This window comes from Pan troglodytes, chromosome 20 (genome assembly GCF_028858775.2).
Source record: "Pan troglodytes isolate AG18354 chromosome 20, NHGRI_mPanTro3-v2.0_pri, whole genome shotgun sequence".
In the NCBI taxonomy this organism is placed as follows: Eukaryota; Metazoa; Chordata; class Mammalia; order Primates; family Hominidae; genus Pan; species Pan troglodytes.
The window spans coordinates 40,043,771-40,071,105 of record NC_072418.2 but is presented as its reverse complement, the minus strand read 5'-3'; the positions used below and the strand labels follow the sequence as shown (position 1 = coordinate 40,071,105).

General features: G+C 41.9%; 2 protein-coding genes across 12 annotated transcripts in view; one reads left to right on the top strand and one right to left on the bottom strand.

Moving 5' to 3' along the window:
• The window catches only part of ZNF529 (zinc finger protein 529), a 59,287-nt gene extending 57,567 nt beyond the window's left edge, over positions 1 to 1,720 (bottom strand). For 4 of the 5 annotated variants that reach the window (XM_016935789.4, XM_063801558.1, XM_016935791.4 and 1 more), the window contains exon 1: positions 1,440 to 1,557. The gene's annotated coding sequence lies outside the window, so the exon portion shown is untranslated. Of the gene's footprint in view, positions 1 to 1,439; positions 1,558 to 1,639 lie in introns of those variants that run through there. The other variant, XM_063801559.1, reaches the window with a different exon arrangement.
• On the top strand, positions 1,128 to 25,851 carry ZNF382 (zinc finger protein 382). Of its 7 annotated transcripts, XM_016935797.4 has the most exons (6): positions 1,585 to 1,661; positions 3,869 to 3,939; positions 5,788 to 5,821; positions 6,247 to 6,373; positions 6,971 to 7,063; positions 22,396 to 24,546. In XM_016935797.4, the coding sequence occupies exons 4-6, from the start codon at positions 6,340 to 6,342 to the stop codon at positions 23,814 to 23,816; spliced, it is 1,548 nt and encodes a 515-aa protein (XP_016791286.1). In that variant the 5' UTR covers positions 1,585 to 1,661; positions 3,869 to 3,939; positions 5,788 to 5,821; positions 6,247 to 6,339; the 3' UTR covers positions 23,817 to 24,546. The 7 variants fall into 7 exon arrangements, with proteins under 7 accessions (XP_063657630.1, XP_063657631.1, XP_524236.2 ...); XM_063801560.1 differs by lacking the exons at positions 1,585 to 1,661; positions 5,788 to 5,821 and adding an exon at positions 1,128 to 1,460 and having other exon boundaries at positions 6,222 to 6,373; XM_063801561.1 differs by lacking the exons at positions 1,585 to 1,661; positions 5,788 to 5,821 and adding an exon at positions 1,132 to 1,460.
• The last annotated feature ends 1,484 nt before the right edge of the window (positions 25,852 to 27,335 follow it).

The window sequence follows — 27,335 nt, the reverse complement described above, 5'->3', positions numbered from 1 at the left end:
TTCCATAACCCATGCTGAACATGCCCAGATGGAAGTATGAGAAAGACTGGAATATTGTTGACTCTTCCCTTCATAAAGAAAAGTCAGGTTCACCAAAGCCTGGGACTGAAATGTTTCTGTATTCACAATAATTTCCTTTAGACAGCTATGAAAATGCTGTGGATCTGCAATATTCAACTTGCCCCCACAGAGCTTCCAAAAGGGATCTTTTGGCTAGGCACGGTGGCTCACGCCTGTAATCCCAGCACTTTGGGAAGCCGAGGCAGGTGGATCACCTGAGGTCAGGAGTTCGAGACCAGTCTGACCAACATGGTGAAACCCCGTCTCTACTAAAAATACAAAAATGAGCCGGGCATGGCGGTGCATGCCTGTAATCCCAGCTACTCGGGAGGCTGAGGCAGGAGAATTGCTTGAACCCGGAAGGCGGAGGTTGCAATGAGCCGAGATTGCGCCACTGCACTCCAGCCTGGGCAACAAGAGCAAAACTCCATCTCACACACACACAAAAAATCTTTGGAGAAACGAATCCTACTCTTGGGGCCTCAATATCATATCTTCCCAGAACCTTGCCTTGGGAGCAATTCCAGCTCTAACATCTCCATATCAAACACGAGGCTGTGCATATCAGAACACAGCCTTGTCCATGTGAAACACAAGGCTGTGCTTTTTCAGTTGGAAACTTCATTCTGGATCTCAAATATCCAACTTCCTTTTCGATAGCCATTTGACTGCACACTGTGCAACGTGGTTATAAGGTGAAATGACTGAGGCAGTGAAAGAAATCCCAGTATAACAAACTCCAAGAAACCACGTAACTTAAAATTGGCCCCAGAGGTTGGCGAGGCTGCATGCCACTGTGTATTATGCATTATGAAAGCGACAGGGGCCATGCTTTAGAACAGAAGGTCTCAGTGTCTTCCACAGACACAGATCGAGCCATACGGGGACCTTGTCCACGTATTCCTGAGCCCCAGAACTGCAGAAATCAAACTCTACAAAAGCTGCACCAGGCCAGTTTTGATCACAGTCTCCAGTGGGTCACAACAGCGCTGTCACAGGATCACTGATAACAGCATGACACATTCATAGTCACTGCTCAGCGCCGTCACACAAACGGCCCCGCCCCCACTCAGTCCCGCGGGCCCAATCGGGGACAGTCAGGGCTGTCCCGGCTGTGCACCTGCTGTGCACACACACCCCCTGCTGTGCACACCCCCCGCCCCCCCGGGACCATCACAGGCGCGCCCACTCACACCACCACACACGGACGCAGCCACAGTACGGCACACACAAACACAATCACACAGTCTCCCTCCCCAGCAGGTGACCTGCACACAGGCCTGGGGCTTCTGCCTCCACAAACCCTCTCCGCGTCCCATGAACCCAGGTCCCCTGCCGTGAGCTCTTCTCGCATCCAGACCCGGGTCACCTCAACTCACCACATGGAAAACGAACACCAGGTCAACGGAAAAGGGAGCCGGGGTCCTGGCAGAAGCGTAGTGCCAGCCGCAATAGGGCGGGCGTGGGTGCAAACGGAGGGGAGCGCCAGCAGCTAGCACCGCGCGGCGCCTAACGGGCCGCCCCGGAGACTCCTGGGAGCTCAGGCCCACGCGCGAGTGCGCAGGCGCAGACGACTCACCCTGGGCCGGGGGTGAGGCTTGGTGGGTGCCAGGGGTGCTGAGGAGGCCAAGGAGGGCACTGGGAGCTCCGTTCCGGGAGAGCTGTCTAAGGACGCGGAACCGGGTGGGGAGGCCGGGGAGGTAACCAAGAGTCCGAGCCGGGCCTGGAAATTCTGAGGAGGGAACCGGGACCGCGGTATACAGACGCTCCGATCTGTACGAGCCGGGCCTCGGGCGTGGTCCGTGGGCGTGACCTTGAGGGTGACCCGGAGCGAGCTCCGCGAAGGGGGATTTTGCCCGTTCTAATCCCGCGGAAGCGCCATCGCTGGCGGCGGGTCCCCGCGCGGAGCGGGCGCTGCGTGTTCGCGCGCGCGGGCGCGCGCTGAATAGGGGTGGCCTCCTGCGCCCAACCTGCTGCATTTTAGGTGCTTGCCTCTCTTTGGGATGTTGTGGCCGATTGTGTGTGAAAAGTGAACGGAGTAGTGTTGCTGCGCGAGGTTTCCTCTGCGTGTGTCTATTTTTAGATTAGGTGTGAGTCGCATTTGAGACTGCCTTTGAATGTGGAGAATTGCAAGTGATTTGTAGATGTGGTTGTGACTGCCTGGAGTCGTGTTAGCTGCTGTCTGAGGTTGTGAATGACAAGTGGGGCCTGTAGGTTGGTGGTTCTCTGAAGGATGTTTGATTGACTGTGACTCTGCATGTGTTTGTAACCTACTGTTACTTCTGGTGGTTTTGTGGCCTTGGTGACCTAAATATTTGAATGATTGAGGAACTCTGTTATGACCATGGCTAGTTGGTTATGTAAGACTTGATTATCTGAATAGTAGCCATTAAGCCTGCCTCCAAAATTGTAACTAAGTAGCAATTTAGCAAATAAAATAGAGATAACAGTATCAGAGGGGAAGAGATGATTTTCATAATTCCCAGATTCATTTCCTGGAAACACCATATTAACTAAAACCAATATGTTGAAATGAATAGCATTCCATTGGGGATATGCAGGAAATTTTTTTTTTTTTTTTTTTTTTTTTTTACCATAACTACCACTTTTTTTGTTGTTTTTTGTTTGTTTTAAGACAAGGTCTTGCTCTTTTGCCCAGGCTGGAGTGTAGTGGCATGATCTCTGCTCACTGCAACCTCTACCTCTGAAGTTAAAGTGATTCTCCTGCCCCAGCTTCCTGAGTAGCTGGGACTACAGGCTTGTGCCACCACGCTTAGCTAGTTTTTGTATTTTTAGTAGAGATGGGGTTTCACCATGTTGCCCAGGCTGGTCTTGAACTCCTGACCTCAAGTGATCCCCTCCCCCCGCCCCCTCGGCCTGCCAAAGTACTGGGATTACAGGTGTGAGCCACTGTGCCTGGCATAACTACCACTTTCAACACTTGTATATGAGTGAGGTTTCCTACTCCCTTAGGCTTGCTAAGATAATAAAAAGTATTTGATAGATTTTAAATAAGTCCAGTCTCACTGTAGTAATTAAAATAGTTATTTTGCGGGCCTGGTGCAGTGACTGATGCCTGTAATCCCAGCATTTTGGGAGGCCAAGGTGGGCAGATCACCTGAGATCGAGAATTCGAGACCAGCCTGACCAACATGGAGAAACCCCATCTCTACTAAAAATACAAAATTAGCCGGGCATGGTGGTGCATGCCTGTAATCCCAGCTACTCAGGAGGCTGAGGCAGGAGAATCGCTTGAACCCGGGAGGTGGAGGTTGCGCTCAGTCAAGATTGTACCATTGCACTCCAGCCTGGGCAACAAGAGTGAAACTCTGTCTCAAAAAAAAAAAAAAAAGATTATTCTCAACTACAATATAGACCAGATAGGCAAAGATTTAAAAGTTGTCAACTGTCTTCATCAGGGCTTGGGAAGGTATTCTCATCCACTACTATCAGTGTAAATTGGCAAAAAGTCCAAGAAGAACCATTTGGAAATACACAGTAAACCTGTGGTTAGAGGTAGATGGAAGGCAGAGCTGCAGAGGGAAAAACACAGTGTTCCCTCTCTTCAAGCTAAAACAGGTTCCCCAGAATCCTGTATACTTTACCAAGAGACTGGGTTTCTGGTGTTTGTGAGGGAGCCTGATTTGTCTGTTTTCTCACTAACTACCATCCTGGACATCTGAAGGGTACACAGGGTGGACAAGTGCTGAAATAGTGAACATTCATGCAGATTTAACTGAGTTAATTCTGGGAGTTCTGAGTCAAGTATGGTCTCACATACGTATATCCTCCATCTTTGCTTTCTCAGGACTGTTTCTTTTTCCAAAAGAGGAGCTCAAAAGAGAAAGTTCATCTAGAAATCTCAAAGCCATGTCTCAGGTGAGATGATGTTTCCTCTCTTTCTGAAATAACTTTTTTTCATGGTGTATGAACATGAGCTTCACTGTCCTTTAACCTTCCCTGATATTGGGATTTGCTTCCATGAAATTAGTCTTCAGTCAGGGCCAGATTAGGCTGAGGCAGGCAAGTGGCATGAGGTGAAATATTTAAGGGGTACCCTCAGGGCTGTGCCCTCCTAAATTTTGCATTCTAGGTGCCTCACCTGCCTCACCCTATATCCAGCCCGGTTCACAATTTCTCCATTCCAACCAAATCAACTTAAGCCTTCCCCAAGTGTACCTTCTGGTTGTACATATTCATTGGGTATATCATTCATCATCTCCTTTCTCAGTCTTCTCACAAACAAACTGCTGGAATAGAAAGGTATTGTCTTGATTTAAATGGGAATATATGGCTTGAATGAATTTAACTTGTCCTGATGCTGATTTGAGACCTAAGCTGTGAGTAGTCATGGAGCAGACGTGGAAAAACCTTGATTATCTCCGCTAGCCTAGGTTTTGCAATGATACGTTGGGAAATAGAAGTGGTAGATCCCAGCATTCGTTTCTGGAAAGATGTCCTGCTTTGTGAGGTGTTTAGGATAGCAATTTGATTGCAGGCTTGTAAAGGAAACGGGTTTTATGTTCCTCCTCTCTGATCTTCTTTTTTCATTCATGTCTGCTAGCCATTCCTACAAATTGTGGGCTGCCAGTGAAAACCTTTCCAGTATTCCAATGCTGTTAGAGATTTGTTATTTTCTTTTTAGTTTCTTCTAATTTTTTATTTGCGGGTGCAGGAGAAGGAAATCCATATGCCAGGCCACTTTTGAAATATTCTATTGTTGATCAAACAGTATTTTGTCCTCTTTTCATATCTTTCAGAAAATTCCTCTTTAGCTCATCCACCAACCTTTAAAATACTGGTTTTCCTCAGATGCTAATTGGTTCTCTTCTTCTTCACAGTCCGTTTTTCTCTACGCACAATCAGATTCACTCTGAAGGCTACACTTAGTGTGATTCTAGTGACTCTCAAATACCCTTCTCCACTCTAGACCTCTGTCCAGAGTGTCAGAACCGAATATCCAACCTCCAGTAGCTATCACCACCTGTATGTTCCACAGACAAAGTACATTTCCAAAGCTTACCTCATTACTTCCTTTGGTCCAGCTTACATTTTCTTCTGTTTCCCATTTTCACTTTCTAGTCCCAGCAGCCATGCATTTGCCTATGCAGATAACATGCCTGTATCTTTTCCACTCTACAGCCAATTTACGACCATCTCTGTTGTAATGGTGGTCATGTAGGAGCAGTTGTCCTCTGTCAGCCCGCTGACACTTCCTTAATCTAGGAGACATTTCTAACCATGGTTACTTAATTGTCATTTCCACCTAACATGTGATAAGCCTTTTCCAGTCTTCAGGAGTATTACCTCAAAACTTTTATCACATAACGTGTGTCAACTTATGTTTATTGATGTTCTTTACATTCCTTAAAGCAACAGACCCAAAGTAGGGCATGCCTCACAGTAGAATGTATAAGATGGTCTATTGGAAGGAAATAAAATACTAACAATTTACATTCGACAGCAGTATTCATTAACAATGTAGATTTTCATAAATGCCTATTGATGGTTTATAAATAGCTACAATGTTGGGAATGTGTTCAGTATATCTTTAAGACCACTGTTCTGTAGGAAAAAAAAATCTAGTATCATGTCATAATATCCCCACTGCCTATCTCCATATACCTTTTCCTTCTTAGAGCTCAAAGACTGTTTCCTAACATACTGTGCCTTTTGCTATTTCCTGATTTACTAACTGGTTTTTTTCTCCCCATGAATTTTTAAAAGCTGATGCCCTGTATTCCTACAAAACAAATTCGTTGTGAGTACAAAACTTTTATGTCCTCAATGAAGCCTCGGAGTACAAAATGAAATTTTTCCTTGTTTTGTGACACTTTACCTTGTACGTATTTCTGTCATTGCATCTGTAAAACCTACTAAGTGCATGTATTTACATGTATGCCCCTCTCTTAGCCTATAACTTCTCATGAGCAGGGTCAGGGTTTTGTTCATTTTGGTCTACCAGGCAACCAGTCACATTCAGGACAAATAGTGTGATCTCAGTATGTTTAGCATGAGATTATAAGTAAATACAAATGGATGTATTTTCAGAGAGAATTTTATGCAATATAAAACATAAATAAGGAAACTAGTCTGACCAGTAAACATTGTCAGTACTAGGTCTCCAATATCTAGTTCTCACACATTTCCGATCACTTCAGGATGAACTAGAGTATGCCCTTACAGGGATCAGTGTCATTCAAGGATGTGACTGTGGACTTCACCCAGGAGGAGTGGCAGCAACTAGACCCTGCTCAGAAGGCGCTCTACAGGGATGTGATGTTGGAAAACTATTGCCACTTCGTATCTGTGGGTAAGAAACACTCCTGAATCTTTCACTGTCATGCATCTCCTTCTAAGAATTCCTGAAACATATAGGACTTTGAATTTCAGAGATTAGAGGTGATTATTTTTTTGGCAGAAAATATTATATTGCCAGGCACAGTGGCTCACGCCTGTAATCCCAGCACTTTGGGAGGCCGAGGCAGGTGGATCACTTGAGGCCAGGAGTTCAAGACCAGCCTGGCCAACATGGTGAAACCCAGTCTCTACTAAAAAGTACAAAAATTAGCTGGGTGTGGTGGCACATGCCTGTAATCCCAGCTACTCTGGAGGCTGAAGCACGAGAACCACTTGAACCTGGGAGACGAGGTTGCAGTGAGTTGAGATTGCACCACCGCACTCCAGCCTGGGTGAAAGAGTGAGACTGTCTCAAAAAAAAAAAAAGAAAAGGAAAGGAAAGAAAGAAAAGAAAATATGATTATATCATCACTTGTGTAGTGTAAGGTATTAACTTTGGTAAGACATTAATGTATACCTCATTTACTACCTTGAAGTTGTATCTTTATCTTACTTCAATAGTTTTAAAGTCGAAACAGCTTAGACCAAAAGTCTCATTTTCCATCATCAGGGTTTCACATGGCTAAGCCTGATATGATCCGCAAGTTGGAACAAGGAGAAGAGCTATGGACACAGAGAATTTTTCCAAGTTACAGCTACCTAGGTGAGTCTATAAATGAAGTCTAGTGAACATTAAATGTCAAGTAGTTGAAGCCTTTGAATGTTTTTAGGGATCTATTTTTGTTATTGTGGTAAAATACACATAACATTAAATATGCTATCTTAAACTTTTTAAGCATATAGTTCAGTAGCATCAAGTACATTCGCACTGTTGTGCAACCATCACCACCATCCATCTCCAGAACTATTCATCTTGCAAAACTGAAGCTCTGTACCCATGAAACAATAACTTCCCATGGCCAGGTGAGGTGGCTCACGCCTGTAATCCCAGCACGTTGGGAAGCCAAGGCCAAGGTGGGTGGATCATGAGGTCAGGAGATGGAGACCGTTTCTGGCTAACACAGTGAAACCCTGTCTCTACTAAAAATACAAAAAAATTAGCCGGGCATGGTGGTGGGCACCTGGAATCCCAGCTACTCAGGAGGCTGAAGCAGGATAATTGCTTGAACCTGGGAGGCGGAGGTTGCAGTGAGCCAAGATCACACCACTGCACTCCAGCCTAGGCGACAGAGCGAGACTCCATCTCAAAAAAAAATAAATAAATAAAAATAACTTCCCTTTATCCCTACTCCCTAGCCATGCCAACCACCATTCTACTTGCTGTCTCTGTAAATTTGACTACTCTAGGTACCTCTTGTAAGTGCAATCACATAGTATTTATCCTTTTTCTGACTGGCTTATTTTACTTAATGTAATGTCCTCCAGGTTCATCTATTTCCTTCATTTTTAATGCTGATTAATATTCTGTTGTATGTATATACTATATTTTGCTTATTCATTCATCCATCAGTGGTCCGTTGGGTTCCTTCCATCTTTTGGCTATTGTGAATATTGCTGCTATGAACATGGGTGTACAAATATCAGTTTTAGTCCCTGCTTTCAGTTCTTTTGGGTATAATCTCAGAAGTGGAATTGCTGAATAATGTGGTAATTCTGTGTTTATATTTAAGGAGTCACCATACTGTTTTCTATAGCAGCTGCATCATTTTACATTCCCACCAACAGTGTACAAAGGTTACAATTTCTTCACCAGCACTTGTTATTTTCTGTATTTTCGTAGTATCCATCCTATTAGTGATCTATTTTTAAAGACCTGAGATCTGTAAAGTGCCTATACATGGCTGACTTTCATGCCTCTAAAATGTAAATTCTAGGTATGAATATCACTCCCCATGTAAATCTTTTCGTTGTTTGCCTGGGTTTGTGGAAATATTGCTGCTATTACCTTACCAAGAATCTATTCCATGTTTTATAGGTATAATGTACATAGAGATGTAAAGTGTAAAGTTCTTTGAATCCTGACAGAAGGATAAACCCATGTATCTCACACTCCAATCAAGATAAAAGACAGTTTCATTAACCCATTAAGTTCCACCAGGCCTCTTCCAACTCAGTCCCTCCCATTAAGATAATCACAGTTGTGATGTCTACCAACATAGATTCATTTTGTCTATTGCAAACCTTTTTCATGTCTGCTTTCTTTCGCTCAGCTTCATGTCTGAGAGATTTATACATGTTACTGCATGCATAAGTAGTTTGTTAACTGTGGAACAGTTTTCCATTGTACGAGTATACCAGTTTATGCATCTCTTGTTGAAAGACATTTGGGATGTTTCTAGTTTAGACCTATTATGAACAAAGCTGCTATAATAATTCTTGTAAAAATATTTTTGTGGACATACATGTTTATTTTTCTTCAGTAAACACCTAGCAGCGATATCGCTGATTCATAAGGCAGATGCGTATTTCATTTCTTTAGAAACTACCATTTTGGTTTGGTAGTTTAGTAGCTAAAACTACTATACCATTTTAGACTTTCATCAGCACTGTATGAGAATGTTGATTGCCCCACGTTCTTTTCTACATTTTATGTTCATTTTGTCCATTCTGGTCATTTTGACCATTCTGGTTGTATAACTTCGCAGTTTTAATTTAGATTTATCTTACAGCTAATAATGTTGAAAACTTTTTCAAGTGCATTTTATATCAGAGGCATCTGTTTAAGTGTTTTGTTTGTTTCTTTGTTCATTTGTTTGTTTGATAATTTTTGAGACAAAGTCTCACTCTGTCGCCCAGGCTGGAGTGCAGTAGCACAATCTTGGCTCACTGCAACCTCTGCCTCCGGGGTTCAAGCAATTCTCCTGCCTCAGCCTCCCGAGTAGCTGGGATTACGGCATGCGCCACCACACCCGGCTAATTTTTTGTATTTTTAGTAGAGACGGGGTTTCATCATTTTGGCCAGGCTGGTCTCAAACTCCTGACCTTGTCATCCGCCCACCTTGGCCTCCCAAAGTGCTGGGATTACAGGCGTGAGCCACTGCACCTGGCCCTGTTCAAATGTTTTATCCATCTTTTATTTAGGTAGTATGTATTTTTCCTTGAGTAGTAGGAATTCTTTACATACTGTGGATAGAAATCTTTTGTTCAATGTATGTATTACAAATATTTTCTCTAGTCTATGACTTGCATATTCATTTTAATGGTGTCTTTTGATGAACAAAAGTTTTTAACTTTGTTGAATTTCACTTAATCATTGTTTCTTTTATCATTAATTATTTGACCTCTCAAACAAATATTTGTCTTTTTCTAGGTATAGTGAGGATAGTTCTCTTTTCTAGGTATGATGAGGATAGTGCTCTGTAATTTCTTTGTATATTTTGCTTTTTTTTTTTTTTTTTTTTGAGACAGAGTTCCGCTCTTGTTGCCCAGGCTGGAGTGCAATGGTGTGATCTCAACTCACCGCAACCTCCGCTTCCCTGCAACCTCCACCTCCCAGGTTCAAGCGATTCTCCTGCCTCAGCCTCCCGAGTAGCTGGGATTATAGGCATGCACCACCACGCCCCGCTAATTCTGTATTTTTGGTAGAGATGGGGTTTATCCTTGTTGGTCAGGCTGGTCTTGAACTCCTGACCTCAGGTGATCCACCTGCCTCAGCCTCCCAAAGTGCTGGGATTACAGGCATGAGCCACTGTGCCCGGCTGTATATTTTGCTTTTTAAGATTAGTTCTGTGGTCCACCTCATGTTTTGTTTATGATGTGAAGTAGGGTTCGAGAGTCTATTCTTCTATATGGTTATCAATTTGTTCCATCAGTATTTATTGACTGAATTACTATGATGATCATAGAGAAAATTGATCACATTTGTATCAGTCTATTTTTGGACAATCTGTTGTTTCCTTGGACATATTTTAAGTCACATTGACAATACCACCTGGTCTTTGATTACTGTAACTTTATAATAAGTCTGGAAGTCAGTTAGAGTAAGTCCTCTAACTTTATGCTTTTTAAAAACTTTTAGGGCCAGGCATGGTGGCTCATGCCTGTAACCCCAGCACTTTGGGAGGCTGAGGCGGGCGGATCACCTGAGGTCAGGAGTTCAAGACCAGCCTGGCCAACATGGTGAAACTCCGTCTCTACTAAAAATACAAAAATTAGCCGGATATGGTGGCACATGCCTGTAGTCCCAGCTACTCGGGAGGCTGAGGCAGGAGAATTGCTTGAACCCGGAAGGCACAGGTTGCAGTGAGCCAAGACCGTGCCATTGCACTCCAGCCTGGGCAACAGAGTGAGACTCCATCTCAAAAAAAGCAAACAAACAAATGAAAACAACTTTTAGCTATTCTATGTCATTTTCTTCTCAAATTCATTTTGGAATCAACTTCTTGATTTCTTTAGATAAACGTGCTAGGTTTTTTATTAGTGAGAGCTAATGTCTTAGCAATATTGAGTCCTGTGGTTCATGACAATGCTATAACTTTCCATTTTAGTTAGCTTCTCTTAATTCCTGAAAGCAATTCCTATTTTTGATATAGAAATCTTACATATTGCTCATTAAGTTTCTCTCTAAGCTTTTAATATTTCTGATTCTATTGTACATAGTAAGAGTGGCTGGGCATGGTGGCTCACACCTGTAATCTCAGCACTTTGGGAGGCTGAGGTGGGTGGATCACCTGAGGTCAGAATTCAAGACCAGCCTGGCCAACGTGGCAAAAACCTGTCTCTACTAAAAGTATACAAAAATTAGCTGGGCATGGTGGCACACACCTGTAATCCCAGCTACTCAGGAGGCTGAGGCAGGAGAACTGCTTGAACCCGGGAGTTGGAGGTTGCAATGAACCATTTCTTTCTCTCTTTCTTTCTTTCTTTCTTTCTTTTTCTTTCTTTCTTTCTCTTTCCTTCTTTCTTTTTTTTTTTTTTGACAGTGTCTCTCTCTGTCGCCCAGGCTGGAGTGCAGTGGCATGATCTCGGCTCACTGCAACCTCCGACTCCCGGGTTCAAATGATTCTTGTGCTTCAGACTCCTGAGGAGTAGCTGGGATGACAGGTGGGCACCACCATGCCCAGCTAATTTTTGTATTTTTTTAGTAGAGACTGAGTTTCACCATATTGGCCAGGCTGGTCTCGAACTCCTGACCTCAGGTGATCCGCCACAGCCTCCCAAAGTGCTGGGACTACAGGCATGAGCCACTGCCCCCCGACTATTTTTAGTAGTTTTAATTACATATAGTAGTTATAATTTTAACCATTAGTAACCTTTTAACAGAGTAAACTAAGAAGTAGATAGTTGTGAATTATCTGCTACATACTAGCATTCTATAACAGATTGGCAAATGTTATGAATACATCATCTTACAACTTTATAGATACATATTTCCTCATAGTACAATTTTTTAGTGTTTAACAGATCCAAAGAGCTTATCCAAAACTCTTATTCCACTTATATTGACCTACACAGATAGTATTTATTATGTTTGGATTGTTCATGAAAATTTCATAATACATTAAACAAAACTAGCCATCCTCTCAAGTCATTTCCTTGTTAACTGTTTTTATAGCACATACAAGTAAAAGGCAATTAAAGGCAAATCAAGAAAACCTGAAAAGTTAAATACATAGGTTTGTTTATTTTGTTTTCCTGCTGTGTTTGATGTATATGAAATAATAGATATCAGACAATTCATTTTTACTATATGTTTATTTGTGCATTTTTTTCTTAAGTTGAATTTATAGTTTTTATAGTTTTAAACATAGTAAATATAATAGTAACTTATTTGACTAGTAAAGCCAAGTAGAATAAAAATATGTGCTCATAGATGCACCTCTTTTTATTAAACCAACAATATTAAACTCATCTTAGTTATCAAAATTTTACCCCAAGTCACATGAACTTGAAAGGCCTTTGGGTTAGTTCCTACATTTCTGGGGGTGTTAGGAACATTTCACTTATATAAACACTCATTTTTCTCTTAAAACAATTTGAATAAACTCTTTAAGGGAGTTTATAAATTAATTTGGCCAAGTATTGTGGCTCACACCTGTAATTCCAGCTACTCAGGAGGCTGAGGCAGGAGGATCGCTTGAGGCCAGGAGTGTGAGGCCAGCCTGGGCAACATAGCAAGACCCAGTCTCTGAAAAAATGTATCCCAGTGCAGTGGTGTGCACCTGTAGATCCAGCTATTCAGAAGACTGAAGCAGGAGAATCACTTAAGCCCAGGAGTTCAAGGCTGCAGTGAGCTATGCACTACTGCACTCCAGCCTGGGCAAGAGTGAGACCTCGTCTCTAAATAACTAAAATGTTTAAATAATTAATTAATACCATCTAGAGGTAAGAAAATATCACATATACATAACATACATACATAGACATACATAGGCGGACAGACCCAAACAGAGATCTTATAACTTTCATTCTAAAATGTTAGCCAGGAGTCAGTAAAATAGTATTACACTCTCATCTTTGCTCCACTTTATATTTTTATCTGAATAGTGTTTCTGACACATGGAACAAGGTTAGCTGTTCAATATGTGGGCTAATGCTTTTTAGCCAATATTTGTAGAGTTTTTCAGATTTTCATTTGCCCTGTTATATAATCTTATGGAAGCTGTGGACTAAATTTTAGGTGAGCAACTGAGCTATCTGGATGTCTCCAAAGCTTGGCTGAGTGAATAAAATATCCACTTTGTTTCCAGTTAGCCCTTTTGTCCTTCTCAGCCGCAGGTAGTTTCTTTTAGGGGCCCCTTGAGTGCCCCCAATGTGGGGCAGGGCACCTAAAGTTCAAGTGACTGTAGGGGCTAGAGTGGGAAGGGAAAGGTCAGCAGGGTGGACAGAGGGATGGAGGAGTTCTGAAGGGCCACCTGTCAAAGGATTCAGGGGAACTGAAGGGACAATCAGAGGTGGTGAGAGGAGGAAGGAGGAGTGGAGCAGTGGGAAAAGAGAGGTCTTACAGGAGCCAGTGTAGAGAATCCTTAGTAAAGTAATGCCAAGAAGAAAGGAAGTAGAGGGAGTTGGCAGAGCGTATACCAACAGGGGAACATACACCATCAATCAACTGAGAAGTTCCCATGGGAGAAACAGGATCAAACAGGCCTCACAGAGTCAGGAATTTTCTAGCCCTGAGAGTCAGGAAGTAAATTCCCACCCAAAAGAAAAACCCAGGAAGAAAGACTTCTAGCCCAGCAGGTACCTTTTAAACAAAGAAGCCGGTGCCTGTAACCCAACTTCATATAAACAAGAGGAGCCTAGGATTCTAACCCAGCCTCTAGAGTATGCTCAGAATCTAAGGAATCAAAATGTTGTACCAGCTTCAATGGGAGTTTGTCCAGAGTAGTGGACCAGGAGTCTGACTCACCAGTGGGTCCCCAGTCAGTCAGGAGTGAAGACCAAGGCTCAAAAGGTGTGCACTTGGGGTCCTGGGTGAGATGCCAAGGGGTCCAATAATCAATCTGTTCCTATCCAAGCTGTGTTACTATAAATACTAAAGAAAAACATTATCCTGACACTTGTAAGGCAGATCTCAGGGACTGCTACAATGGGGTTTTGAAGTACTGGGGAGAGAATGGGCCAACTCTGAATACGATAAGGAAGAGAGGAAATTTATAGTTGTGGGAGGGGGCAGTGATGGGAAATTACTGAGTGGATAGGGTAATCTTGCTTAGCTGACCTACCAGGATTCCTACTGAAAGCAGGTCATGGTGATCAGATATCACCTGGAGGGGTTGGTGAGAAGAGAGATCAGATATTGAGAGTGGGGGATTCCAGCTAAACCGACTTGACAGAATTCTCGCTAAAACTGGGCCCTTCGGTGGACATGCCCAAGGACTGGGCCTAATTGGTTAAAGTTTTATGGTATTGTCCTGAGTCCTGGGATGCAGTCTTTACTCCTAAAATGTGGCCCTTCTGGAGTCTCGATGGAAAGACCAAGGTTGTTGTGCTTTGTTGTTTTGTTTTGTTTTCACCTAGCCCAGGACAAAAATGAATGGACCAGGATTTTTTGTTCTTTTGTTTTGTTTTGTTTGCCTGTTTTTCCACTCTGCTTTAAAATTTTCAGTGCATTTAAAAATACCAGAAAGGGACTGCCCCATATTGGTCTTCATGAATCCATGCTGAACTACTCTCTTTTAATATAACATTTCCAGTTTGCTTATATTGGGACCAAGGTTTTAACAAGGTTCTTGTTGGCACAGGGCTAGAATTGCAAACTCTTTTTCAGAGCTAAACAGCCGCTGAACTCTTTGCTCAGTTCCTTCAGGGCTCTAGCTTTCTTTCCTCTTTGGGCTCCTTGCAGTCTTGCCCTGCAGCAATGTAGTTAACCAAGGCTTTGAGGATGGCTTATGCCAACTTTGGGGCTCTGCTTTTTTGACTTCTCCATTCCCAGATTTTGTCAAGTTAGGGTAGCTCTGAACTCTAACCTCTGATTCCCCTATACAGATGACTTGTGCTTTCTCTTGGAGATCTATCTCTTCTGTGCTGCCTGAACTACTGAGAACATATACCTGGCTAAATGTAGCTCTTATGCAGTGTGGTTTCTTTCTTTCAAAGATTGCATCCACTTCAGCTTCTGGCTACTTTTGGTCATTCTTTAGTGCCTTCAAATAAGTGGGTTTTTTTTTTTTTTATCAGCTGGAGGATTGTTTTGATACAAACTTCTTTGTCTTACCAAAATCTAGATGTCAGCCGGGCACAGTGGTTCATGTCTGTAATCCCAGCACTTTGGGAGGCTGCGATGGGAGGATCACTTGAGGCCAGGAGTTCCAGACCACCCTGCCCAACATGGCAAAACCCCATCTCTACTAAAAATACAAAAATTAGCTGGGCATGGTGGCGCCCACTTGTAATTCCAGCTACTCAGGAGGCTGAGGCACACAAGTTGCTAGGACCCAGGAGGTGGAGGTAGATCGCGCCACTGCACTCCAGCATAGGTAACAGAGCAAGATTCTGTCTCCAAAAATAAATAAGTAAATACATAAATAAATCTAGATGTCCAGACCAGCAGTTCTCAAACTTTCTAGTCTTAGACATATTTAAAATCTTAAAGTTATTAAGAACTTAGAAGAACTTTGTGCGCATATGTCTGTGTGTATGGCATTGTAACTGGCCTAAGTCCAGCTGCTCACTGCTTAGAGACCAAAAACATGAGAAGTGAGGAATGGTGAAAGGAAAGCAACTTGATTGATTAAATGCCAGCAGATGGGAGTTGGCAAGGCTTCTGCCTCAAAGAAGCCATCTCTACCTTTTGGGCTGAGTGAAGGGGGTTGTGAAGGAAAGGATGTGGAAAGGGTGGTGCAGGAGGGCACAGGCCTGTGTGTCTTGTTCCGATGCTTATCTTGAGTAATTGCTCTTCCGGAGGTCCAGTTTGCATCATTCTGACTTTGGCCTGGTAGTGGTGGGCTAACTATTTGTAACCCCCACTAAGTGGGGAGGATTCTGCAGCTGGGTGTCTCTGCCTGGTTTGTTTCAAAATTGGCCCCTGGAATTCCTAAGCAAGCACATAATTAGATAAGTAAACACTGTTCACATGGAAGTGCCAGGTGAGAAGGTGACAAAGCGTTTTAAAGTGTCTCAAGGTTGAAAGCAAGAAAGGAAAAAACGTTTTAAAGTATGTTTGAGGCTGGGTTACTTGGTTACACTATTCAGAAATTAAAAGAGTTTTTTTTTTTTTTTTCTCTTTTTGAGATGGAGTATTGCTCTGTTGCCCAGGCTGGAGTGCAGTGGCACGATCTCGGCTCACTGCAAGCTCCGCCTCCCGAGTTCACACCATTCTCCTGCCTTAGCCTCCTGAGTAGCTGGGACTGCAGGCACCCACCACCATGCCCAGCTAATTTTTTTGTATTTTTAGTAGAGACGGGGTTTCACCGTGTTAGCCAGGATGGTCTCTATCTCCTGACCTCGAGATCTGCCCGCCCCGGCCTCCCAAAGTGCTGGGATTACAGGAGTGAGCCACTGCGCCTGGCCTGAGAGAGCCTTCTTAAACCTATCAGAAAAATAAAAATCATTGTTTAATATCTATCTTCCTCATAGTTTTCACTTTCTTCTCTTTCCCTGGGCAAAGAAAGATTATTTCTTTGTTTCCTGCCTGAGTCTCACATCCCATTCTCACCATGAGACCTACCACCAGGTTCCAAAATCCATATGCCTGGGACCAAAATGGTAATTTGAAGATCACAATTTCTTTCCAGTAAACTTTTGTGTTTCATATCATAATGCTGAGCATCATTCTTGATATCTGCCAGGGATAGTTGTGGGATTTGGGTGAAAAATACTAACTCATTCTCATCCTATTTCCCTGAGTACCTTTTCACATCTTGTTTGCTTTTATCCCCTTTATGTACCTTGTCTAGGACAATAAATATTTGTTGACTAAATGAATCTTGTTTCATTAGGCCTCTCATTGGTCCTTTCTGATGTGTCCTTAAAGCATTTTATTCACTCTCAGTTCTTGACTTTATGAAAGTCCTGCAAGCTACAATCATCTGATGAATTCTCAAATTGATTTCCTTGTTTTATGTGAATTGCTTTCAAATAGACATTTCAGCCCATTTCTCCCTTGTCAACTGTAGTGGTATATTTTAATCTGCCAACAGAAATATGACTATCAATTGTCCTATCCTTTTTGGTTTCCAATATATCAGAAATAATAATTGCTATCTTTACTCTTATTTGTTTATTCTTTTGTTCCCATAATCTTTTTTTTTTTAATTGAGATGGAGTCTCACTCTGTTGCTCAGGCTGGAGTGCAATGGCATGATCTGGGCACACTGCAACCTCCACCTCCCGAGTTCAAGTGATCCTCTCTCCTCAGCCTCCCGAACAGCTGGGATTACAGGCACGTGCCACCACGCCTGGCTAATTTTTGTATTTTCAGTAGAGGTGGGGTTTCACCATGTTGGCCAGGTTGGTCTCGAACTCCTGGTCTCAAGTGATGTGCCCACCTTCGCCTCCGACAGTGCTGGGATTACAGGCATGAACCACCACGCCCGGCCTGTTCCCATAATCTTATTTATTATTGTTTGTTTCTGTATTCTGTTGTTCCCATAATCAGCCCAAGTAGTATAAAATTGAGTCCATCATCTCTGTTATACTTTCTTAATGATCTCTCCACAATGTGTTATATTATCTCACTCTGTAAAATATCTTTACATCTTCTTATATTCTGATTTGCCATTGACAGCTTCCAAAATGAGAGCCATATCATTTCAGGTGTGGGCTACTGTAATTAATCTTTGGATTTGCCATGATTTTTCCCTAGTTTTTTTTTTTTTTTTTTTTTTCAGTTTTTTCTGTCATTATGCTAAAAAGATAACACTTTTTAATATGAAATTTAAATCCCTCTGTTTTCAAGGGTGACAGGATCATACCCGATTTGGTCATTCCAAATGTATTTCTGTCTGTGACTAAGAACTTTTGATAATCTCTATTTGTTCAAGACTACTAAATATACTTCATATACAGTCAGCCCCCCGAATTCATGGCTTCCACATCAGCAGATTCAACCAACTGTAAATAGAAAAAAATACACACACACACACACACACACACAAAATACAAATAAAAATCAGTATAGTATAACAACTGTTGGCATAGCATTTGCACTGTATTAGGTATAAGTCATGTAGAGATGATTCAAAGTATACAGGAGGATATGTGTAGGTCATATGCAAATACTACACTATTTTATATGAGGGACTTGAGCATCTTTGGATTTTAGTATCCTTGGGGATTTCGGAACCTGTCCCCTTAGATTGGATAATGAGGGAAAACTGTAATTGGTTTTATTCATCACAGCTGGACCTTTCCTTATATGATGGATACTATATGTTCCATATATACTTGCAAAATTAGCCAACTAGGAAGTTAGAGGGTACAGTAATCCATCCAAGACTGCCTTTACTTCTGACAGCAGCTGTTAATTCAGGGATCCTCAAGACTGCCCTTAGGTTCGATTATTTTTTTTTTTTTTTGAGAGATAGTCTCACTCTGTCACTCAGGCTAGGGTGCAGTGGCGTGATCTTGGCTCACTGCAACGTCCGCCTCCCAGGTTCAAGCGATTCTCATGCCTCAGCCTCCCAAGTAGCTGGGATTATAGGCATGTGCCACTACACCCTGCTGATTTTTGTATTTGAGTGGAGACGGGGTTTCACTATGTTGGCCAGGCTGGTCTCAAACTCCTGACCTCAAGTGATCCACCCACCTCGGCCTCCCAAAGTGCTGGAATTACAGGCATGAGCCACCGCACCCGGCCAGGTTTGATAATTTGCTGAAAAGACCCATGGAACTCAGTGAAAGCTGTTATACTCACAGTTACAGTTTGCTACAGGAAAAGATTGAAATCAATCAAGGGAAGAAGGAAATGGGCAGAGTCTGGGAAAGTGCCAAACATGCAGCTTCTAGTCGCCCTATCGCCGTGGAGTCATGGATATCAATCCTGGCAACACTATGTGACGATACATACAGAGTACCACCAACCAGCGGAGCTCAGCACAGCCTCAGTGTCCAAAGTTTTTATTGGGGCTCCATCAAATAGGCCTGATTGCCCATGTGGCTGAGCTCAGTTTCCAGTGCCTTAGGAAGCTGAGCTGATGCTTGCTGCATGACTCAAAGCCCCTACCCTAAATCGTATTGTTACTGTCTGGCCAGCCAAAGACTCCCCAGCAAACAAATAAACTCCTATTAGCCATGACATTCAAAGGCCTTAAAAATTATCACCCTGAAACTGAAGTTAAAGGTTCGGCCTCTCATTTGGCAGGGTTAAATTCTTTACCACACAATACTATATAATATATCATTTAGCTAAAAAATCAAGTTTCATTTCCTCCATGAAATACCTTGACTACTGTATAGACTATGTCTATTTCTGTTTTTTATGCATTCCATTGTACTTAACATCTGTAACATGTGAGCAGACATGTCCTCTGATATGATCTAGTAATTTGGTACCTAATTCAACATTGTTTTATATGACACTTCTTTCTCTATTTGGTTATAATCATTCCCCAAAATAAGGTCCTCTCTTTTGCCTTTCCTTACTGCAACTTGTAACAGAGGCCATGTATCCAGTAGTTATCTTATTGATTGTCGTGCCATGCAAGCGAAAATGTCTTTCTCATCCATTTAGAAATCATTTACTACTAAGTTCTTTTTAGGTGTACCTGCCAGCATTTTATCCCCTAACTTCAGATAACAGTGTGTAAACGTATACTCAGAAGATTTTAGAGAAAATTGTCAATAAAATGTTGACCTCCAAAAACATGAGTTTTAGTTGGGAAAGCAATACTGTATTATCAAATCGAGGACTTTACATAGAATGATCGTGTTAAAATCTTAGGCTGTTGGAAAATATCTGGAAGTGAATATTCCAGACCATAATTATATTACAATTTCAGACAGACGGGATACTGAAAGGTAGAAAAACTATGTGAAAGCTTAGCCGGGAGCAGTCGCTCACTCCTGTAATCTCAGCATTTTGGGAGGCCAGGGCAGGTGGATCACTTGAGGCCAGGGGTTCAAAACCCACCAGGCCAACACAGTGAAACCCCATCTCCACTAAAAAATACAAAAAACATCAGCCAGATTTGGTGGCACACACTTATAGTCCCAGCTACTCAGGAGGTCGAGGCATGAGAATCGCTTGAACCTGGGATACTAAGGTTGCAGTGAGCCGGGATTGTGCCACTGCAATCCAGCCTGGGTGACAGAGTGAGACTCTGTCTCAAAAAAAAAAAAAAAAGGGGCCGGGCGCGGTGGCTCACACCTGTAATCTCAGCACTTTGGGAGGCCGAGGTGGGTGGATTACAAGGTCAGGAGTTCGAGACCAGCCTGGCCAACATAGTGAAACCCTGTCTCTACTAAAAATACAAAAATTAGCCAAGTGTGGTGGTGGGCACCTGTAATCCCAGCTACTCATGAGGCTGAGGCAGGAGAATCACTTGAACCTGGGAGGCGGAGGTTGCAGTGAGCTGAGACCACGCTGTTGCACTCCAGCCTGAGTGACAGAGTGAGACTTTGTCTCAAAAAAAAAAAGGAAGGACTATGTGAAAACTTTACGAAAAATCGGATAGTAGCATATACTTGGAGGTGTTTGAAGTTCTTAGGGAGGCAATGTAACTCCAATTACCAATACAGATTAGTTTTACATGTTCAAACTGCACATAAGTGGAATTGTATAATATGTATTCTTTTTCATAAAGCTTACACTCTGCAAAATATTTGAGATTCATTCTTGTTGTCATTGTGTATCAGCATTGTTTCTTCTTATTGCTGAGGTAGTATTCTATTGTGTAATACATGACACAGTTTTACCTGTTCATCTTTTGATGGATATTTGGGCTGTTCCCAGTATGGGGCTATTATAAATAACAATGTTAATCATAGGTAAGATGAATCCATCTTTAAATTGCCCTCCCAAATATGGATGGTAGTAAGGCAACAATAGTAAGATATACAATAATTTTTTTTAAATAGTTAAGATTAATCAGTGCTCTGCACATACATTGAAGAATCCAGTCCTTTACAGCTCCAGTAGGGAATAGCAGAGTTAAGGTAGGTGATGTATTGGGAGGAAAACTCAAACCTACCTTTCCCTAAAGCTGAAAAAAAGTAATTTGGCAAATTTAAGGAATGAAGTTAGAATTGTTGGTCAGGAGAATTTCATTATTGACCATCTCTGGCAGAATAAATTGAATAAATTGATGGTAACAGCAATCAGAATACTACAGTTTCCGGGCACTGTGGCTCATGCCTATAATCCCAGAACTTTTGGAAGATCATTTGAGGCCAGGAGTTCGCGACCAGCCTGGGCAACATAGGAAGATCCCGTCTGTGAAAAAAAAAATCAAAAATTAGCTGGATATGGTGGCACACATCTATAGCCCCAGATACTTGGGAGGCTGAGGTGGGAGGATTGCTTGAATCCAGGAGATCAAGGCTGCAGTGAGCCAGGATCAAACCACTGTATTCCAGCTTGGGGGACAGAGCGAGACCCTTTCTCAAAAAAATAAAAATGAATTTAAATATATATATATATATATATATATATATAATGTATACACAACAGTGATTATATTCATGTTGGAAATATATTTTGTCTTTTGCTGTATTTTATAATTCCTCATGGGAATATGTTTTCCAGATTCTCTGCTTTCAAGAGAAAATAAATTACGGTTATATGGACATCTAGGGCCTAGACTGTAGACTAATGTTTCTGTAAACACTAGGAAATGAGCTGAGAAAGTTCATTTACCATTCATGGGCTAAATGCAAGTGAAGAAGAAAGAATTGGAAGCACTTATAACACATTTAGTCGTGAGGGGATAAATGTATAGCTTTTCATCTCTTCCTAAATAATTTTTTGTCACATTGCCTACTGTTCAGCACCCTTGGTAGGCTCACTTCAGCAGCTTTGAATCTTCCATTCCAAGTAGAATCCCTCTTTCTTCATTCTTTCTCTTCTGCTCACTTATCTTTTTTTTTTTTTTGGGTGGGGCGGGGGGACAGAGTTTCGCTCTTGTTGCCCAGGCTGGAGTGCAATGGCACAATCTCGGCTCACTACAACCTCTGCCTCCCGGGTTCAAGCAATTCTCCTGCCTCAGCCTCCTGAGTAGCTGGGATTACAGGCATGTACCACCATGCCCAGCTAATTTTGAATGTTTAGTAGAGACAGGGTTCCACCATGTTGGCCAGGCTGGTCTCAAACTCCTGACCTCAGGTGATCCACCCGCCTCGGCCTCCCAAAGTGTTGGGATTACAGCCATGAGCCACTGCGCCCGGCCATCCTTGTGTTTCTTATACCTTCTCAGTGCAGCTTATATTTATAACATGCCAAAGATATGAGTGTTTTTTGCTTATGCCAGTTTTTCTTCATTTTAACAGAGTAGCAAGATTTGTATTTATGTTTATACATTTTCCCTACCAAGAGGTAATTTATTCTGGCCTTTTTGTAGATCACAGTAGTGAGATAGTTCCACCATAGCTTGTCTGTATGTATACCCAATCCATAGCATTTATGTGAAGACTCACAGTGTTAATGGTATTCTTTTCTAGAAGAAGATGGGAAAACTGAAGATGTCTTAGTGAAGTTCAAAGAATACCAAGACAGGCATTCTAGACCCCTCATATTAATCAACCACAAAAAACTAATTAAGGAGAGAAGTAATATTTATGGTAAAACATTTACTCTAGGCAGGAACCGTATTTCAAAAACAATACTATGTGAATATAAACCTGATGGAAAAGTTTTGAAAAATATTTCAGAACTAGTCATTAGAAATATAAGCCCCATAAAAGAGAAGTTTGGTGACAGTACTGGATGGGAGAAATCACTCCTCAATACCAAGCATGAGAAAATTCATCCTGCAGTGAATCTCCATAAACAAACAGAAAGAGTTCTCAGTGGTAAACAGGAGCTTATTCAGCATCAGAAGGTTCAAGCTCCAGAGCAACCATTTGACCATAATGAATGTGAAAAATCCTTCCTGATGAAAGGAATGCTATTTACACATACTAGAGCTCACAGAGGAGAAAGAACCTTTGAATACAATAAAGATGGAATTGCCTTCATAGAAAAGTCAAGCCTCAGTGTCCATCCAAGTAATCTTATGGAAAAGAAGCCCTCTGCCTACAACAAATATGGGAAATTCCTCTGCAGAAAGCCTGTTTTTATTATGCCTCAGAGACCTCAAACAGAAGAGAAACCCTTTCACTGTCCTTACTGTGGGAATAACTTTAGAAGGAAGTCATACCTCATTGAACATCAGCGAATTCACACAGGTGAAAAACCTTATGTTTGCAATCAATGTGGAAAGGCCTTCCGTCAGAAGACAGCCCTCACCCTTCATGAGAAAACACATATAGAGGGGAAACCCTTTATTTGTATCGATTGTGGGAAGTCCTTCCGCCAGAAGGCCACCCTCACTAGACATCACAAAACACATACGGGGGAGAAAGCCTATGAATGTCCTCAGTGTGGAAGTGCCTTTAGGAAGAAGTCATACCTCATTGATCACCAGAGAACTCACACAGGAGAGAAACCGTATCAGTGTAATGAGTGTGGGAAGGCATTTATCCAGAAGACAACCCTCACTGTTCATCAGAGAACTCACACAGGAGAGAAACCCTATATTTGCAATGAATGTGGGAAGTCCTTCTGCCAAAAGACAACCCTCACTCTCCACCAGAGAATTCACACGGGGGAAAAACCCTATATTTGTAATGAATGTGGGAAGTCCTTCCGCCAGAAGGCAATCCTCACTGTTCATCACAGAATACATACAGGAGAAAAATCCAATGGGTGTCCTCAGTGTGGGAAAGCCTTCAGTAGGAAATCAAACCTCATTCGCCATCAGAAAACTCACACAGGCGAGAAACCATATGAATGTAAACAGTGTGGGAAGTTCTTCAGTTGTAAGTCAAACCTCATTGTCCATCAGAAAACTCACAAGGTAGAAACCACGGGAATTCAGTAAGTAATGTGACTTTTTTTGTAAAAAAATGTTAAGTCATAGTAAACCCTGTAGACGATGTTGCTTGCAAGCGTAATATCCAACAGTTTAAGGTACTATACCACATGGTAACCTACTGTTTGCTAGCCTGTAAAACACACACACACACACACACACACACACACACACACAAATATTATTAGACAAATTACATGACAAAAATCATTAAGAAGTCCAAACTTTTTTTATTACTAGCTTCAGCAGACAAAAACTTCCTCTGTCAAGGTGTTATAAACATTTAAAATCACATTTTCCATTTCCATACATATCTTTTTGTTCATCAGTAATAACTAGTTGGCCAACTGACTGTGGTCCATGGACTACACAGTGAGTAGAGGTTCTTTAAAAGAAGGAGGTATGAACTGTATTTCTCATTGCAAATACAAAATAAAAATTAGTTGTTACCTCCTCACAGTTGACCACGATTCTGACTTCTAACATTACAAATTAGTTTTTACTATTATAAACATTTCTATAAATTGGATTATATATCATGTATTCTTTCATATACAGCTTATTACCTTCATCATGTCCGTGAGTCTAATCATTAGTACATGTGGCAGAAGTTTATTTATTTTTATCCAGTATAGAATTCAATTATATGATTATATCACAATTTATCCATTCTACTGTTGATGGACTTTTACATTGTTTACAGCTTAGGGTCATAATAAATCATGCTTCTGAGAACATACTTGTCTTGGTGTACATACATGTATTTCTCTTGTGTATATACTTAGGAGTGGAATCGCTGGGTCTTAGAGCATGTGTGTATTCAGTCAGATACTGGCAGACAATTCAGAACTTTCACCACATGAGATAATTGACACTGAAGGGAAACAGCTATAAATTTTATCAATATGGTGCTGGTTCAAACCAGAGAATTCATGCTGCAGGGAAACTCAATCAATGTTATTGTGAAAACTGGTAATGTGAATGTAATATATGTAGAAAAACATTTAGCCACAGCCCAAATCTTCCAGGCAAATGTAATAAACGTGACATTGCCGTTAGCCACAGTAAATGCCTTATTTGAAATCAAAAAGTCTACTAGAGGAGAGGCATCCAGCATTTCCCTTGTTCAACATCAGAGAATTCCAACTAGAGAAAAGTCCTGTGACTGTGTTGAAGTTAGGGCGTGGGGAGGAATATAGTCTTTACCTATGGTCTGTATCTACTGGTCAGGTACAAATGATGAATATGGAAAAGCTTATAGCCATCGTTCATATATTATACTACACCAGGGAATTCACATAGGATGAGAACTCTTCAAATGAAATGATTGTAAGAATGACTTTAACTGTTGCTCATTTCTTTTACACCATCAAAGAATTAATACCAAAGAAAGGAAGATTACAAGGAAACAAATAGGTCTTGGGACTTTTTTTTTTTTTTTGAGACAGAATCTTGCTCTGTCACCCAGGCGGGAGTGCAGTGGCATGATCTCGGCTCACTGCAGCCTCTGCCTCCCAGGTTCCAGTGATTCTCCTGCCTCAGCCTCCCGGGTAGCTGAGATTACAGGCACGCGCCACACGCACGGCTAATTTTCGTATTTTTAGTAGAGACACAGTTTCATCATGTTGGCCAGGCTGGTCCCGAACTCCTGACCTCAGGTGATCTGCCTGCCTCGGCCTCCCAAAGTGCTAGGATTACAAGGACTTTTAACTCTGGGGAAAGCTCTCTTTCATGAAAGAAATCTAGCCATACCGAGACCATAATGCTAGGAAGTCTATGTGTAGGCCCCCTGGTCAACAGCTACAGCTGAGCTCCCAGCCATCAGCTAGCATCAGCTGCCAACCATGTAAGTGAGGCCTCTTGGACATCCAGTCAAGCCTTCAGATGACTGTGGACGCTGCTAACACCCAACTGGTACCACAAATGAGACCTCAAGCAAGAACTGCCCAGCTGAGGCCTTCCCAAATTCCTGGCCAACAAAATCATCAGGCTTTTTAACTACAAACAGTTTTATTTTTTATTTAATAAAAAAGTTTTTATTTAACTTGATTGTTTTATTAAAAGGGAAAAGTAATTTTTTAGTATCTGTTAATATATAATAAAAATAAAGGTATAAGCCTGGGCTTGGTGGCTCATTTCTATAATCCCAGCACTTTGGGAGGTGTTGGGAGGATCACTTGAGCCCAGGAGTTCGAGACCAGCCTGGGAAACATGCCAAAACCCCATCTCTACAAAAAATTAGCCAGGAATGGTGGCACATGCCTGTAGTCCCAGCTACTCGGGAGGCTGAGTGGGAGGATCACTTGGGCCCGGGAGGCGGAGGTTGCAGTGAGCCAGGATAGCACCACTGCACTCCAGCCTGGGTAACAGAGCAAGACCCTGTCTCATAAATAAATAAATACATAAAGGTGTAAATATATGGATTCTAGAGTCAATGAGCAAAGGTATTGTTGTTACTAATAGGTGATTTTGGAATGAAGAAAAACTGGCCATAAAATACAGTTGAAGATTTGGCTGCATTTTTGCCTTACGATTACATACCTTAATAATTACAACTCAATTGAGGGGTCCATATATATTCTTTCTCATTTTCTGGCAGTAAATCATATTCATCATATACGTCCCAATTTTGCACACACAAAAAATGAAAATAGCCCCCAAAAGAAAGGCAGGATAATGCGATCTATCCTCAAAAGACCCCGTGCTGTCATTTCTCAACAAAGGCGCAGAGAGAAATCAAGGTATGGAATCTAATGAATGTCCGTGAAGGAGGTACTTTTGAATGCTTTAAAGAAAGTCTAAATAAAGTTGCGTTTTCTTTTCTTTTCTTTTTTTTTTTGAGACAGAGTTTCACTTTTGTTTCCCAGGCTGGAGTGCAATGGCGCAATTTCGGCTCATTGCAACCTCTACCTCAAGCAATTCTCCTGCCTCAGCCTCCCAAGTAGCTGGGATTACAGGCGCCCACCTGTATTTTTAGTAGAGACGGGGTTTCATCATGTTGGCCAGGCTGGTCTCCAAAGCCTGACCTCAGGCGATCCACCCGCCTCAGCCTCCCAAAGTGCTGAGATTACAGGTGTGAGCTACCGCACCCAGCCGAAATTGTGTTTTCTAAAGCTATTTACATATAAGCTGCCGCTCCTTAGGAAAATTTGGTCCTGTGGTTTATATTTTGGCATGAAACAGCATTGGGCTGTATTCCAGAATCCTGCTTGAAGATTTCTTTTGAAGAAATCAGAAATTTTCTTTGCATTTTTTTTTATTTTTTTGAGACAGGTTCTCAGTCTGTCACCTAGGCTGGAGTAGAGTGGTGCCATTATAGCTCACTGTAGACTTGAATTCCTGGACTCAAGCAATTCTCCTGCCTCAGCCTCCCAAGTAGCTAGGACTACAGGCAGGCGCCATTCCTCTCAGCTAATGTTTTTATTTTTTATACATATGGGGTCTCGTTGTGTTGCCCAGGCTGGTATTGAACTCCTGGCCTCAAGCAATCTTCCCTCTTCGGCCTCCTAAAATGCTGGGGTTACAGGT